Source organism: Aedes albopictus, chromosome 3 (genome assembly GCF_035046485.1).
Source record: "Aedes albopictus strain Foshan chromosome 3, AalbF5, whole genome shotgun sequence".
In the NCBI taxonomy this organism is placed as follows: Eukaryota; Metazoa; Arthropoda; class Insecta; order Diptera; family Culicidae; genus Aedes; species Aedes albopictus.
In genome coordinates, this window is record NC_085138.1 from 176,009,683 (window position 1) to 176,026,937 (window position 17,255).

A 17,255-nucleotide genomic window follows, 5' to 3' on the forward strand; every position below is an offset into this window, starting at 1 on the left:
TTCCACTAATAACTTGAATAAAACAAACTAAATCATTATTTTTGTTATTCGTATAGCCAGATGTAGTTGCTCGTTATGGATTTCAACCAAAAAATCTTTGGAAAATACTATCCACATTATATAATAACGTCAAGGTGAAGAGACATGGAAAATGTCACTCTGGCTCTAATGCTCGAACTTTTCAAGTAGCAGGCACAATACTGCACGTTGGGAATACATATCCAACTAAATTTTCATCAATATAAGTTGCAATTTGTGAAATTGTTTAACCGGTCTGTAATCAGGCCAGAGATGCTTAGCTTTATTACACCGTCTTTGGTGCAAACCATACTACTGAAAGTAAGTAATGTTTGTATACCCGAGCAAAGTCCAATAACTGAGCAATAACAAACTGATAACTAGTGTTCGCTTAAGAACTCATTTTACAATTTTGTGTTATCAACTTGGCAGTTCATGTTACCATTACCTGTCAAACTGGGGGCACCATCGTCGACAACAACAACGGAAGTTTGTTATCAATGACCGTTGCAAATATCTTTCTGATAACAAAATGAGTTTTCAATTGGATAAAATTGATAGATTTACAGAAGATGTTATCAGGATGCCTTTGATGATAACATAATGAGATATTTTAATGGTATCACGGGTATTCTTGGTTGTTATCATGCTTGTTATGTTGCCTGCTTATTCAGCCACAATGAGAACAAATTTAGTTAATTATTTTTGATATCAGATAACACAGTATGTTATCCGATTATTATGAAACTTTGCTCGGGTAGTTCACATCCCTGATGGTGAACTTCAAGATGATCTTTAAGAAAGATCGCAACACTGGACGCCATTCCGTCATTGCACGTCATGTCTAGAACGGTCTAAAAGAATGATTCATGCAAAGCTAGAAGGCAAGGAAATTACTCTTACGAAAAGATTCTAGTATTTATCAGGATTCATGTTCAAAAGTGTTCCTATCACAATCTAGCCTTGTAAAATGTTATTATTGCCCAAAAGGAAGTAGGCTAATTTACCAGCTTTGCAGGTTGTATGTGAATTCCCAGAAAGCCATTCCCTAGAGCAGTACTTCCCAAACTGTGCGCCGCGAACCTTTCCCAGGTGCGCCGCAGGCTTTTGAGTTGTGACGAAACAAACAAAAACAAACTCTTTATTTGAATTGCGGAACACCTTTAATTTTGTTTTGTTTAGTAAAACTAGTGTCGCTTCATAGTTTTTTTTTAATCTTTCCTCATTTGTTCCACAGGATTTCTGGTTTCCTTTTTAAACATATCAATTGACACCAAATTTTAAAATGTTTAAATTTTAAATTATTAAAATTATTTATGGACCTTATAAGCTTCAACTTAGCTTTTGATTCAACTATAACTTGTTCAAAGTTTTTCTTTCAAGAACCTTATTTGCGTTCTTTTCAGAATAATTACAAGGTCGTTGGGACAGCTAGCGGCATGCAAGTTTGCCGTTGTGACATTGTGAAGAGCTAGCTTTAACCTTTTTGAACCGGACTGTTTCATCAGTACTGCCGCAATCTCACTGAACTTTAGATAAGTTTGCCATGCTCGGCTTCATCACTGGGCTTATATATGGCCACTCCAACCTCAAAGGGTTAAGTCGAAATTTATGAAAATAAAGAGTTCAATCAAAAACCTGACAGGTTCTTAACAATCTCTTCATGTGCCTAAATTTTCCAAAATAAATAAAAGTGTTTGAAAGTGTTGCTTTGCAAATTCCGTAAAAAAATGATACTTAGGTGAAGTTCTGTGAAGTCATTTTATTTCAATTGGAATTCTTTAGTTCTTTTTATCGCAAACGCATTAGAATTTTTGGCTGAATTATTAAAAAGCAGCAGTTTGTTTTACCTGTACATCTGAGTTGTTTGCTCTTTTATAAAGCTTCTATGATGAAATCACCATAATTTTTGATTAAAATTATCTTTGAGAAATTTATTTAAAAAAAAATAGTTTTCCAAATTTTCTCAGAATTCTAAGAAAACACGATATAAGAAGTGTTTCACAATGTTGCCTTTGACATTTTATAGCGAAAGCTGTTTAGTATTAAAAAAACTATTTTAAAATGTTTGGTGCTCCGCGACATTTTTGGAAATTTCAAAGGGCGCCGCGATAGCTAAAAGTTTGGGAACCTCTGCCCTAGAGAATGTAAGAGTATGCACTTCGTTTCGTTTCGCGACAATGTTTCGCATGATTAACTTTACTTTGAAATTGAAACTATTGAGTCAAACTGATTGAGAACTTGTGATACAGAAAAACACTGAGTAGGGAAGTGGAACCATCTCGGCAGGGCTCCTATTTTGAGCACTTTTCTGCTATAACGCAGCCAAATTTGAACCAACAATTTTTGGAACGCGGTGAGATACGTATGTATAGTATTTAGCCGTGTACAAAAGTCACGTCAAGTCAATTGGTTTGGAATTGACAGAGTGGCCGAAAATATCGGCCACTGCCCAAATGGCTAGCTACCCTGTTTGCTCATATTGGCGAATACAATAGAAATTTCGTGTTTCGTGTCTGACAATAGGCAATGGTGAAAATTGATGCGATATTAAACGAAATGTCGGTGCTACTTAAAAGCAGAAAACTTTTTCCATTAATAGGGTATGAGCACCTTTCTTCAGCCAATGCCCCTCATGTTCATCCTATTCCAAAATCAATCATGTATGTTATCATATATGCTCACTAGGCCGTCCCTATTTTTGCAAAAGTTGGAAATGTTAAAAGTTCAATATTGCAAAACGATCGTTTTAGCTGAAAAACCATCATGACAAAATTTGAAGTCCGTATCTCAAGGCTAAGTGGTCCCCCACGGGGCCTAAGGTTCTCAAAAATTGTATGTAGTCAAAAAAAACATGAAATTTTTTCGACGAAAAATTTACACTATTCTACTAGAATCGGTGATTTTAGGACCCTAAAGGGCTAAAAATGTGCTCAGAATTGCGATATCTCTTTTCGTTTCTGAGTTATTGACGAAAACCTACCTAAAATTGAACATTTTGGCCATTTTTTGAAATCCCTGAGTAAACCTCCCATATTTTGTACGATAACTCAAAAACGAAAAGAGATATCGCAATTCTGAGCACATTTTTGGCCCTTTAGGGTCCTGAAATCACCGATGCTAGTAGAAAAGTGTAATTTTTTCGTCGAAAAAAATCATGATTTTTTTGACCCCATACAATTTTTTAGAACTTTAGGCCCCGTGGGGGACCACTTAGCCATGAGATACGGACTTCAAATTTTGTCATGATGGTTTTTTAGCTAAAACGATCGTTTTGCAATATTGAACTTTTAACATTTCCAACTTTTGCAAAAATAGGGACGGCCTAATGCTCACTCCTATCAAAAAAATACAAAAATAAAAATGAAACAAAACAAACAACGCGTTTTGTTTTTGATAGGATGAAAAATGGAGCACTATACTGAAGATAGGTTCAGATCCCTTGTATGCTGTTTTATAATCACAAGCTTGTGGAACTTGAAAGTGAGACATGAATCACTATTGTCATGAAATAATTGAAGATTTCATAAAATTTCGTACATAATGAAGTGTTATAAATGTTGAAAATGATGTAACCATGTGAAACTGCATTTGTAAAGTGATACATTGTCAGAAGTTACGCGCCTGGACATTACAAAATTAGTTGCTGTGTACAATAACGTCACTATACGTTACCATTTACTAACTTTACTTCACTAACCAGTAGTAATCTCAGTTGGTCACCGAAACAGATGACCTTAAGGACAGATTTGTTAGAAACCCAAAATGGCCGCCACAATGGCCGACTTTGGTACCTACTCACGATTTTGAAAGCACAAATCTCTTCGTAAACGAAACCAGCGCATCTGCGCTTCTTATTTTAAGCTTATTACAAGTGAACAAGGCCCATATAGCCGAGGCGGTAAACGCACGGGTATTCAGCATGACCATGCTGAGGGTGACGGGTTCGATTCCCGGTCGGTCCAGGATCTTTTCGTAAAGGAAATTTCCTTGACTTCCTTGGGCATAGAGTATCTTCGTGCCTGCCACACGATATACACATGCAAAATGGTCATTGGCAGAGGAAGCTCTCAGTTAAAAACTGTGGAAGTGCTCATTGAACACTAAGCTGAGAAGCAGGCTTTGTCCCAGTGAGGACGTTACGCCAAGAAGAGGAGAGGAAGTGAACAAGAACAGAATAATAAAATTCACTGTTGTTTGAGGCTTGCTTCTTGAGATTTGTGCGTCTGAACTTCTGATGCACTGTTATATATTGAAGCGGGATTTCAAGACGTTTGTCCTTAACTTTCATTTTGCACCACGTTGGCAGCAGCTCGCTGACGGTACACTACGTTTGGGTCAAAAACGACTCTAATGCCAAATTTTCCCCTGAATTGTATTGAAATCCCTCTGGAACAAAATCTCTTAAACACCTGAAACTATCCGACACTATTCTGTAACGTCTTGAAATCCCACTGAAAGCTTCCTGAAACAACTCTAACAGCACTACCCCTTCCCCCCGTAATCCCCTTAGAGCCCCTTAAAACCTCTTGGAATCCGGTGAAATCAACCTGAAACTCATGAAAGGTCTTAAATAACCCTGAGAGGGTGATCTTCGTAATGGAAAATTTCTGAATTTCCTTAGACATAAAATAAGCTCTCAGTTAATAACTGTGAAAGTGCTCAAAGAACACTTAAATTGAAAAGCAGACATTGTCCCAGATGGGACGTTACGCCTTAAAGAATAAGAATGAATCCATTAAAATGAAACTCTATTTGAACACCCAACCCCCCATTGGGTTATCCCAAATAAAGGGTTGATTTTCTAGAGCATTTCCAATTCTCCTTCAAAAGTAATCGAACAAAATGTTCACACTCGATTGTAAATCATCGACCATGACATTCCTGCTGGGAAACTTCCTCAAGCCCATCCGAAATTTACGAACAATACGAGTGACACGACAAGGCTGCAACCTGGACGCATGGAACTTCAAAGCTCGGAAAGCGTCAAAATACCAGCATCGGAACAAGGACACAGCAGCAAGCTCAAAATCTCCCGTACTACGAACGAAGCCACCAACAACAGCAGCGTGTTCCAACATCATCATCGCCTATGCTGGCCTGCATGTAGGCCGTGCAAATTTATCTTACCTATCATCGGATTCATTTGCATAAATGACAAACAATACTGCTGAATTTAAATGCCAAGCAGTCCATTTTCAATTACACACATACAAGTACACCTTATACCTATGTACGTTCACACACCAACTTGGTATGAGCCGATGTCCTGCAGCTCGGTATCTGGCTGACTCAGGACCATCCTCGCTGCGGATGTTGCAGTGCATTGCAACAGACCCCTAGCAGGGTTGCGGTACTAGTAGTGCCGGTACCTACTCAATAAATTCTTATACTGAAACAGTAGGTAATGATTTTTTTTATAAATATTTTAATTATATTATATGGCGAAGTGGAACATATTGTTCGAAAAAATATTAAATATTTGGATAACTGACTCCAAGGCAGATTACAAGAGGTACTCGAAATACGCGTATCCGCCAAAGGATAAGCATTACACACCGAAATGAAAAGGCACAAACGCGAATAAGCAGTATGCACACAGTATAGACAACCCTACCCTAAGGTGTGCGCATCAGTTCCAATGTGATTGAAGCGAGTGCAATCCACCCGAGGCAGACCTTTAGCTGCTGATGCTGCTGATGAAATTGAAGTTCATTTTGACTAACTACATACGGAATCTGATTTGCAATGGCAAATCAATAGACTACATATACGCTAGCGACTGGAATACTTTTATGCCATCACGATCCCACCCATTGTGATTCAAGTGAAGAAGCAAACGAACTATGTAGTTTATCCATGCAATTAGTGCTTGAGTTGAGTTACCGGTTATCAGCAAGGCAAATGTTTTATTTTATTTTATAAAGCCAGTTGAAGGCAACTTGAATAGTTAGTCGCATCAACTTTTGTAACGTTTTTATTAGTATTTATATTGTCAGCGCAGGGATAACTGCTCTTCGATCCAATGATTTTACTTTTTTCATTTATTAGAACTACATCACATTCAGAGAGCACATAATCAACTAATTATCGCCATAAAACTCGATATGCGACTGCCACCTCATTCATCGGTCGTGCTTGATTTCGTGACCTTACATTCTACCAACAATCTCGCTCGCTGTGCTTCCCACATCTTTGTGCTAATTGGATTTGTGGTGTAAACCAACTTTACAAAGTTGTCACCCGGCATTCTTGTAGCATGCCCTTCCCACCGTAGCCTTCCCTTCTGTGCCATTTTCTTGAATTCTGGGTACGCCGTATAGTGCAGAATGCCCATACATCGCCGCCATACATCGCCGCCATACATCGTTCTCTTGTAGACCGCCAAAAATCGTCCTTGCTTAGATACTAATCTTTCCTCAACAACAGAACTGCAGCAACGAACATCGATGACTCGCTTTGGGGAGTCCACCAAGATTATTACCAGATTCCCTTTGTCCTCGGCAGGCAGGCAGTATCAAGAATAGATCTCTTACTCAATAATTTGACCTTCCCGTAAGTATGGCCGCCACAGAAGGACGTGCCGACATGGGGCCTTTATCTGCCCTGATCTTACCGGGGACCCCACGGGCTCGGAACCAACCCAGTAGACTGACGTCACGACAGCAACGCCCCAAGCCGTGCCGTAATACCTTACCATGGACAAGACGACACTAGCTACATATAAGCTTGCGCTTGCTGGCATACACCGCACAGCAATTGGACATCATCCATAACATCCATAACACAATTGTCACCGAAGAGTCACGGTGGCGCAGCGTTTTGTTGCACAGAGGTCATTTTGACTTAATTCTAACAAATAAGTAGGTACTCATTTGCTAGAAATAATCACAGTGACTTCTACGCAACAAAAACCTGCACCTCCGTGACTCTTCGGTGACAAGTGTGTTACTTGGGCCGGGACAGTGCCGCTATAGCTGTGTAGGCAGGCGTAACCAACGTGGCTACCAAAGGAAAGCTCATCGATCATCACCACCCCAAGTGTTTGACGGAGCGCTTCGAAGTGATAGTGCAACCACCTAAACTGATCAATGTTTGCTGTCCCGACTTTCGGTTGTTCATAACCACCACCTTAGTTTTGTGGTGATCCGAGTCCAGTTTCCTGGATCTCATCCACTTCTCCACAACTGCAATCGAGTGGGTAGCAGTCAATTCCACTTATTCGATCGATTAACCGTAGACTTCCAACGTATCGTCAGCGAAGCCGACGATTGCCACTCCCATCGGGAACATTAATCTCAACACCTCTTTGTACATGACATTCTTTAGCACCTGACCCAGGATGGAACCTTGCGGGATTCCTGAGGTTATGTGAAAGCACTTCCGTCTCACCTCTGTTTACTTGGTTCTAAAAGTAACTTCTGAGAATCTTGTACCCGGGTATTCCCAGACGCAGGAGCGCATCGGCAATAGCCGTCTAACTGGCGCTATTGAACGCGTTCCTTACATCCAGAGTCACTACTGCACTGCTGGAGCACTATCTCGACTGCCTTTGTAACCGACAGGATAGCATATACGGTCGACCTCTCCTTCCGTAAGCCGAACGGGCTGCTCAAGAGACCATTTACACCCTCAGTGTGCCTCAACATTCGATTGAGAATGATCTTTTCGAGCACCTTTCCCGTTGTGTCGATCAAGCATATTGGTCTATGTATATGTATCTCGACGAGTCTCTGGGTGGTTTACCCGCCTTTGGCCATAGAATAGGCTCTGCTACTTCCACACCTCCGGAAAACTCCCCCGTGCAAGCGTTCTGTATAGCAGACCTGAACATCCCAGGATCCTCATCGGTGACCCTCTTCTCATCGCCAGCCCCAGTCCCTTGCTGTCCAAAGGAGGCCAACGACTAAGATCATAACGCTAAAAAAGCCCCTCTCATAAGACTTCGCTGTATTATCTATTACACCTCTTGTCTTGGCCATCAGGATCCGCATTGGTATGTACTCTGATAGAGACCCTCAAAGCAAGCCTTTTTGCTTGCCCTTATCTCAGTATTCAGCGCGACTTTAGCAACGGCGAGCACCACTCGCCGTTTATTTCGCACTTCGTCAGTTCGTGCTCGCGGCATCCGTCGCCTGATTATTATATCTTGGAGGGACTTGAAGGACTATCCGTTTTATGAATTTTATATCACCATTTTTTCAAAGACTATTGAAAATAGTTTTCTGATTTTGAGTTGTGCCTATATGACACAAAACAGATAAAAATGCGTGAATCTCTCGTTTCTCAACGTACTTCGAAACGGGCTTGGGAACGGGTCATTGTGAGATGAAAGTTTACACAGATTTTCATCAACAAGGTATTTGGAGTACATGTGTAGTTCAAATTGTCTACAGCACCGTTTTAAAGTAACCGTTCAACGGATTGGGCTGAACATGCATCCCGATATTGACAACCATCATGACGCATTTTTGAACGGTTCATTCATTTATTTAGTTAACATCAAATTCATGATAATACTGAATCAACAATTTGCCGCCATAATACTCGATTTGCAGCTGCAGCTCTCCAACCTCGGTCACGCCCAACACTGGCAAGATCACGCTCCACCTGGTCCGCCCATCATGCTCTCTGCACTCCACGCCTTCTTGTACCAACCGGATGGTTAGCAAACACCAACTTTGCAGGGTTGTTGTCCGGCATTCTTGCAACATGCCCTGCTCATCGTATCCTTCCGGCTTTGGCCACTTTCTGGATGCTGGGTTCGCCGTAAAGTGCAGCGAGCTCGTGGTTCATCCTTCTCCGCCACACACCGTTCTCCTGCACGCCTCCGAAGATCGTCCTTAGCACGCGTCGCTCGAAAACTCCGAGTGCTTGCAGGTCCTCCTCGATCATCGTCCATGTCTCGTGTCCATAGAGAACCACCGGTCTTATTAACGTCTTGTACATGGTACATTTGGTGCGGAGGTGAATCTTTTTTGACCGCAGTTTCTTCTGGAGCCTATGGTAGGCACGACTTCCACTGATGATGCGCCTTCGAATTTCACGGCTCACGTTATTGTCAGCCGTTAGCAAGGAACCAAGGTAGACGAATTCTTCTACCACCTCGAAAGTATTCCCGTCTATCGTAACATTGCTGCCAAGGCTTGTCCTGTCTCGCTCAGTCCCACCTACCAGCATGTACTTTGTCTTAGCCGCATTCACCACCAGTCCGACCTTTGCTGCTTCGCGTTTCAGGCGGGTGTACAGTTCTGCCACCGTTCCAAATGTTCTAGCAATAATATCCATGTCATCCGCAAAACAGACAAATTGGCCGGATTTCGTGAAGATCGTACTCCGGCTGTTGAGCCCGGCTCGTCGCATAACACCTTCCAGGGCGATGTTGAAGAGTAGGCAGGAAAGTCCATCACCTTGTCATAGTCCCCGTCGAGATTCGAATGAACTGGATAGTTCACCCGAAATCCTTACGCTGTTCTGCACACCGTCCATCGTTGCTCTTATCAGTCTGGTAAGCTTCCCGGAAAAGCTATTCTCGTCCATGATTTTCCATAGCTCTTTGTGGTCGATGCTGTCGTATGCCGCTTTGAAGTCGATGAACAGGTGATGCGTTGGGACCTGGTATTCACGGCATTTCTGGAGGATTTGCCGTACGGTGAAGATCTGGTCCGTTGTCGACCGGCCGTCGATGAAACCGGCTTGGTAACTTCCCACGAACTCATTTACTTTAGGTGAAAGACGACGGAAGATGATCTAGGATAGCACTTTGTAGGCGGCATTGAAAATGGTGATCGCTCGAAAGTTCTCACACATTAACTTGTCGCCTTTCTTGTTGATGGGACAGATTATCCCTTCCTTCCACTCCTCCGGTAGCTGTTCGGTTTCCCAGATCTTGACTACGAACTGGTGCTGACAGATGGCCAACTTTTCCGGGCCCATCTTGATGAGTTCTGCTGCGATACCGTTCTTACCAGCCGCTTTGTTGTTTTTGAGCTGGTGGATGGCATCCTTAAATTCCCTCAGTGTGGGAGTTGGTTCGTTCCCGTCCTCTGCTGCACCAACATAGTCATTTCCTCCGCTGCCTTGGTCCTCCGTGCCTACATTCTTCTCGCCATTCAGGTGCTCGTCGAAGTGCTGCTTCCACCTTTCAATCACCTCACGTCCGTCCGTCAGGAGATCCCTGCAGATTTCGGCTTGCGGCACGTAGCCTTTGCGGGATGCGTTGAGCTTCTGGTAGAACTTACGTGTTTCTTGTGAACGGCACAGCAGTTCCATTTCCTCGCACTCCGCTTCTTCCAGGTGGCGCTTTTTCTCCCGGAAGAGACGGGTCTGCTGCTTCCGCTTCTGTCTGTTTCGCTCCACATTATGTCGGGTTCCATGCTGCAGCATTACCGGCCGCGCTGCATCCTTCTCCTCCAGAACCGCTCTGCACTCCTCGTCGAACCAATCGTTTCGTCGACCCCGTTCTACGTACCCGATAGTGCTCTCGGCTGCGTTGTTGATGGCTTCTTTGACTGTACTCCAGCAGTCCTCCAGAGGGGCCACATCGAGCACACCCTCGTCAGGCAACGCTGCCTCGAGATTCTGCGCGTATGCGGTGGCGACATCCAGTTGCTTCAGTCGCTCTAGATCGTACCGGAGTGGCCGCCGGTACTGTACATTGTTAATAACGGAGAGTTTTGGGCGCAGTTTAACCATCACCAGGTAGTGATCGGAGTCGATATTAGCGCCACGATAGGTCCTGACGTCGATAATGTCGGATCACGCACCTCTGCATGTCGCCCATCACTATAAAAGCTGTTCCCAGCTCGCGTGTGCTGCCACAACTCTGGTAGATGGTATGATTACCTCTAAACGTTCGCACCATAGATCCTGTCCAACAAACCTCCTGCAGCGCTACGATTCCGAACCCGCGGTCCTTCAGTATATCGGCGAGTATGCGGGTGCTCCCGATGAAGTTGAGAGATCTGCAGTTCCACGTACCGAGCTTCCAATCGCAAGTCCCTTTTTGTCGCTGTGGTCATCGCCATTGGTATCGGTTCGCATTCTTCTCTTGTTGATTTTCCGGTGCTAGTCTTTTTTACGGCTGGCTCGCAGGGCCTGACACCAACCCACTAACCCAGGGAGCTGGGCTTACCTTCCCGGAAGCTACGGGTTCTGCATTGGCATTTCCTCCAACTACAGTGCTAAATAGCTAGGCTCAAGCGCGTTCTTCAAAACTGTACTCTTGAAGATTTGAGCTATGTTGGAGTACAAATTTTGTCTTTAATTATGCCCCGACGATTTCAATATCCTTCGAAATATAGCCTCTAAGCACATTTCAACGGATTCTGGGTTTACCCCATTTCAATTCCCTTTTTGGGTGGTGCCAAACTTTAAGTGCTGCAATTTTTAGCAACGACTCCATATTAATTTACTGCTAGATAGTATACATATGATACATCTTCATGCAGATGATTAAACTCAACACTTCCATTTAACCCCTTACCATTACGAAACTGCCAAGGCCGCCATTTCCCCCATGTAATTTCCCATTCTCAACCCTATAAAAAACAGAGACAGCAAACACTTCAAAATCTGACGAGGCCACTAACAGTTCCCCATCATACCTCCCCTTACGGATGGTTGGCTTCGATCAACATCGAATTAATCGAATGATTATCGTGTGAATGACAATCACATTTTCGAATAATGGACCATTTGAGGCGTGAAAACTTCATGAAAGTTAATTTAATGAACGCCCACAACACATGAATGAACGTGATTGCTGGCCGTGATAATTATATTTAGCCCCATGTGTTCCTCGTCCGCTTTTCATCGTGCATACATAAACGGTAACTATCACAATAACGTGTTGAGCTGCCGGGTTTGAGAAATAGACAGGACTTCACATGTGTATTTCTATGGATATATGGATACATGTACCGGACTGTACGACGTGTCAAATAGGCTGTCCCACTGGGACAACCAAGGGCCAAATGGAGAAGTAAAATAGAAAACTATTCTTTGCAGTTCAATCGGTACATGATTGCACAGAAAAACAAGTGAATAGTTCGATGCTGAATCCTTGTACGAGCCAATGTTTGACAAGTACAACTATTGAACATACACAGATGATCAATTGGCCTTTTGATGGGGAGATTACCCTAGTTTAAACTGGTGTAAGACCCTATGGCTGCCGCAATGCACTGTTGGCAGCTGCATAGGCAACTTTTTTTCTCCAACAAAAAAGTTCAACAAGCTGTAGCTTTTCATGGAATGTATCAAAAAATCTCAAATTTTGACTGCTTATTAACCAATATAATCATTGCACAATGGTAGGAAAAAAAAGTTTGGCCAAAACTCTTTTTTATGTGTTCAATCGAAGTTATAGGTTGTCTAGATATATTATATAGTATTTTGAGTGTTTCAAAAGGGGTATTAAAAATTACGTAACTTCAATATTTTCAAAAACTGTATAAGTCAATGAACCCCACAATTTAAGAGTTTTTTGTTAGTAATTCAATTGAATGAATTCAATTAAATGATTAACTTTCGATCAAATTGAATCATGTTTGTTCAAAACGTGTTAAAAATGTGGGAAGATTAATTTTGATTCTGTCAAAAATGGAAAAATTTCATAAAATATGTGAAAAAAAAAACAATACTTTTTTAAATAGCTTTAATTTGAAAACCTGCAAATGTCTGCAAAATATTTAAACGTTTTTTGCATTCCTAAGCATGATCTTTAAGATGTGCTATTCGTAATTGGGGCGACACGTGACGACACTTCAAAATTATCAAAATTCCTTGGGTATAATATATAAAAAATTGAAAAGTGTGACATATTAATTTTGTACCATACGTGCAAACTGTTCAACACATTGCTGGATAACATAAAACATATATTCCTTTCTCAAAATAAATAATACATATTAACTCTTTTCGAATGGTTAATTCTTCAATTTTATGACTTAGGTCACTTTGGCAGTGAAATTATCATTGAAATTCAAAAGCTGGTATACTTTAAATCAAGGATTATAAAAGTACCATACATTAACTTTGTAATAAGATGAAATAAAGCTTAAAAATATCAAATTCGTTATTGGAAGTTTCGGCCGCCCCTTTGTATGGAGGCCGACCAATGTGCATTTGTACAAATTTGAGTTCGATTGATTAATCTTTCGCGAAGCTATAAACATTCTGGTAAAACACTATTTTTAAGACAACTAATTTTTGAATTGTCATATCTCGGAAACCAGCCAACCGATTTGAATGAAATTTTTAACGTTTATCAACAATGTATTGGTACTGGATATGACGTTATCAAATGTGTTATTTTCTCACGACTAAAAAAGTTATACCGGTTTGACATTTTCACCCTATCTAATAAGGTATGTATTGTATATCTTGAGAACAGAAGAAAAAATTCTTTGGATATCAAAACTAAAATTTAATGACATTGTTGTAAAAAAATGTATTTTTTCGAGTTAGTGTTAGTGTTAGTGCATCATAACTTTTTTCTACGCTCAAAAAGTACATATGTTTTAATAACTTGTGAAGCATTTATACATTGTTGATAAACATTCAAAATTTCATTCAATTCCGTTCACTGGTGTCGAAGATATGACAGTTCAAAAATTAGTTGTCTAAAAATAGTGTTTTACGTGAACGGTACCAGATTCGCGAAAGATTAACCAATCGAGCACAAATGTTGCACATGAAATAGGGTGACAAACAGTCAAAATTTGAGAATTCTTGATGCACTCTGTGAAAAGTTACAGCTTATTGAACTTTAGGCTGATACAAATTTATTTTTGACTTTTTGTCTCCCCCCCTTCCAAAATGTTTGGCCCAAAATGGCATTTTGAGGGGGCAGATAAAAAAATATTTATCAAAATATCGAGTCTTGCTAAAAATTCTTTAACGAATTCGATGAGTTTTTAATATTTTTCAGAATAACTTTCCTTAGTCCCTAAAAAAAAGTTACAAATAAGACCCTGGGATCATTTTTGACCCCGAACTTTGAACAGCTCGCAAAAATCAGTAGCTTGTCCGATTTTGGATCTCTTTGGCTCAAATGAAAGGGCCACAAGTCTAGTTTTTAAAACCACCGGAGAAATGCGGATTTGACCACTGTGGCCACCGGGAACCTGCTTCAACTGAAAAAAGCCGCTTTTGAGACCCTAACTTTGACAAGCTATAACTTTGCAATCAAACAAGTAATCAGGACCGTCCAAGAATCGTTGGAAAGGTATTTACGTGGACTTTGATTATAGACATTAATATTGACTAATTATTGGTTCCGGAAATCCGGAACATCCGAAATATTAGTTTTCATCGTTGCTATGTGCTTGAAAATCCATAAATGTATTCCCTTTATGCATTTTATTGCATAACTTCTCTGCACACTTCACTGAAATGAGAAACATATTGTTTAGGACCGTTTTTGGGGGGTTCTGGGCAGGTCTGGTCAATGCTGAACGGGTTACAGGGACTCCGGAAGCTGGTCAATTGGGTAACGACAATGAACTTCATATAGTTTTCGCTTCAAAACCCGGCGCCACATGGTTCAACCTTCGTCTGTTGTTCTTGTGATACAAAAAGAGATTAATAGTCATCTTCTTCTTCTTCTTGGCATAACATCCCTACTGGAAAAAGCCTGCTTCTCAACTTATGAGTTTTTTTAGCACTTCTACTGGAATTTACTGAGAGCTTTGTCTGCTAATCATCATTTTACATATGTATATCGTGTAGCAGACCATATTTCTGAGGCCTAGTCTGAACTAAGTGATGTTTGTCCACACCGGAAACTAATTATTTCTACGCTCGTAAACCTACCGGTGGAGCCATTTGGAACTTTTCCAATTTACTCGTTCCCCATTAACGCAGTACTCGTCCATAAGTAAGTGCGGGAAAAAAGTTCCCGCCTAGGTGATTGAATGTGGATAGAGTCCTAGTCAGTGCCCTGTAGGCGGAATCAACACCTGGCACTCTAGTTAGATACATACACAAAGCAGCTTACAAACTGAATTTGATAGAAGAAACCGATCATTTGCAAATTAGCAACTGGGAATTCTGAACTGTCATAGTTACTGGTTGAAATCAACTTTTTAAAACTGTCAGATGTATAATGCGAATAAACATCTGATCAATCTTGAAGATTAAATCTATTCTTCTACATACATATGCCAATTACCTCAAACATTAACGATGCACCAATATTCTTCTCTCGGTTGCAGATTTCTCCAAGCCATGGAGATCCGAGGCCTAATAACCCGATTGCTAGGTCCATGTCACATCCGACATCTGATACTGTGCAGTTTGGGCATCTACTCCATCCTGGTGCAGTCGGTCCACTGCCGGCATCATGACATCGGTAGTTCCACGGCGCATCAGCTAGGCTCGAAATACTCACAATCATCCTCGTTATCGTCATCCTCGCAATCGTCGTCATCGTTAGTTGAAGAGCCGGCGCTGAACAAAGACTCAGGTAATTATCAATTATTGGTTAGACAATATTTTTTCACTCTCGGCTGTTTCCAGTTTCCTGCCTCGTACTTTTTTCTATGTCTTCGTATGTTTTTCTATTCAGAATTCTTTTTAGCATTGAAATTTATTGATATTTGTTCACTATTTATACTTTTCCTCTATTCGTGATTGCACTTGCCAAATGGTTTGTTATTTTGTTGTTATCTGATGTGGTTTTATAAATTTTAACTATTTTTCATAGTATGTACTGAATTCTTGCACTTTTTTGCATCTAAATTAGATTGATTATAAACGATCGAATAAAAACAATAACATTCAAAAATGATTTATTTATTTATTATTTCCTTGTCATCAAACAACAAAATTTGGAAATCAAAGCACTTCCTAAATACTTTCTGAAACATATGTTTAACATTATCAGGCTTGAGACTTGACACATGGGACTCGAAGGTGAATTCAATTTGCCTGGTTTACATAAAGATGTGGCACGGTAAAGGCTGGATATGCTGCGCAATGCAGATCCCATTGTGATCCACTAGCCTCTGCCCAGCAACTCCTATCCCCACCTCCTCGCGGTACCGGCCGGAAACTATGAGCAACCTTAGGGAAGATCGGGTAACCAACCCCGGTGGGAACTTTGGTCGTAGGCTGACAGGGAAGGGGTGGTTTGCTTCGACAAACCTGAGCGTCTGTTCTCCAGGAGGAGCGGCTCACAACAGCGTCTGATCTCCATGTAAGGGGCGGCTGATCTACGTTCGAGTGCCAGGGAAGGACTCTAAGCTCAACTGTGCACTATGGTCCTCCGGAAAGTAGGGGGTTGGTGTCAGGCCCTACGAGCCAGCCGTAAAAAACATTGTAGCGGAAAATCAGCAACAGAATAATACGAACCGAGACCAACGGCAACGACCCCAGCGAACAAAATGGACTTGCGATTGGAAACTCGGTACGTGGAACTGCCGATCTCTCAACTTCATTGGGAGCACCCGCATACTCGCCGATCTACTGAAGGACCGCGGGTTCGGCATCGTAGCGCTGCAGGAGGTCTTTTCGACAGGATCCATGGTGCGAACGTTTAGAGGTAATCATACCATCTACCAGAGCTGCGGCAACACACGCGAGCTGGGAACAGCTTTCATCGTGATGGGTGATATGCAGAGGCGCGTGATCGGTTGGTGGCCGATCGACGAAAGAATGTACAGGTTGAGGATCAAGGGCCGATTCTTCAACTTCAGCATAATAAACGTGCACAGCCCACACTCCGGAAGCACGGATGATGACAAGGACGCATTTTACGCGCAGCTCGAACGCGAGTACGACATCAAGATCATCATAGGAGATTTGAACGCTCAGGTAGGCCAAGAGGAGGAATTTAGACCGACGATTGGTAAGTTCAGCGCCCACCAGCAAACGAGCGAAAACGGCCTACGACCCATTGATTTCGCCGCTTCCGAAAATATGGCCATACGTAGCACTTTTTTCCAACACAGCCTCCCTTATCGTTACACCTGGAGATAACCACAGCAGACGGAATCTCAAATCGACCACGTTCTGATTGACGGACGGCACTTCTCCGACATCGACGTCAGAACCTATCGTGACGCCAACATCGACTCCGACCACTATCTGGTGATGGTCAAACTGCGCCCAAAACTTTCAGTCATCAACAATGTACGGTACCGGCAACCGCCACGGTACAACCTAGAGCGACTGAAACAACCGGAGTCGCCTCATCATACGCGCAGAATCTCGAGGCCGCGTTGCCAGACGAA

General features: G+C 41.9%; 1 protein-coding gene across 2 annotated transcripts in view; it reads left to right on the forward strand.

Annotated features, from left to right (window-relative positions):
- LOC109403733 (acetylcholinesterase) overlaps positions 1 to 17,255 on the forward strand; it is a 104,532-nt gene that overhangs the window by 68,240 nt on the left and 19,037 nt on the right. For both annotated transcript variants that reach the window (XM_029862673.2, XM_029862677.2), the window contains exon 3: positions 15,237 to 15,487. In XM_029862673.2, the coding sequence (XP_029718533.1) occupies positions 15,250 to 15,487 (238 nt within the window). In that variant the 5' untranslated portion in view covers positions 15,237 to 15,249. The remainder of the gene's footprint in view (positions 1 to 15,236; positions 15,488 to 17,255) is intronic.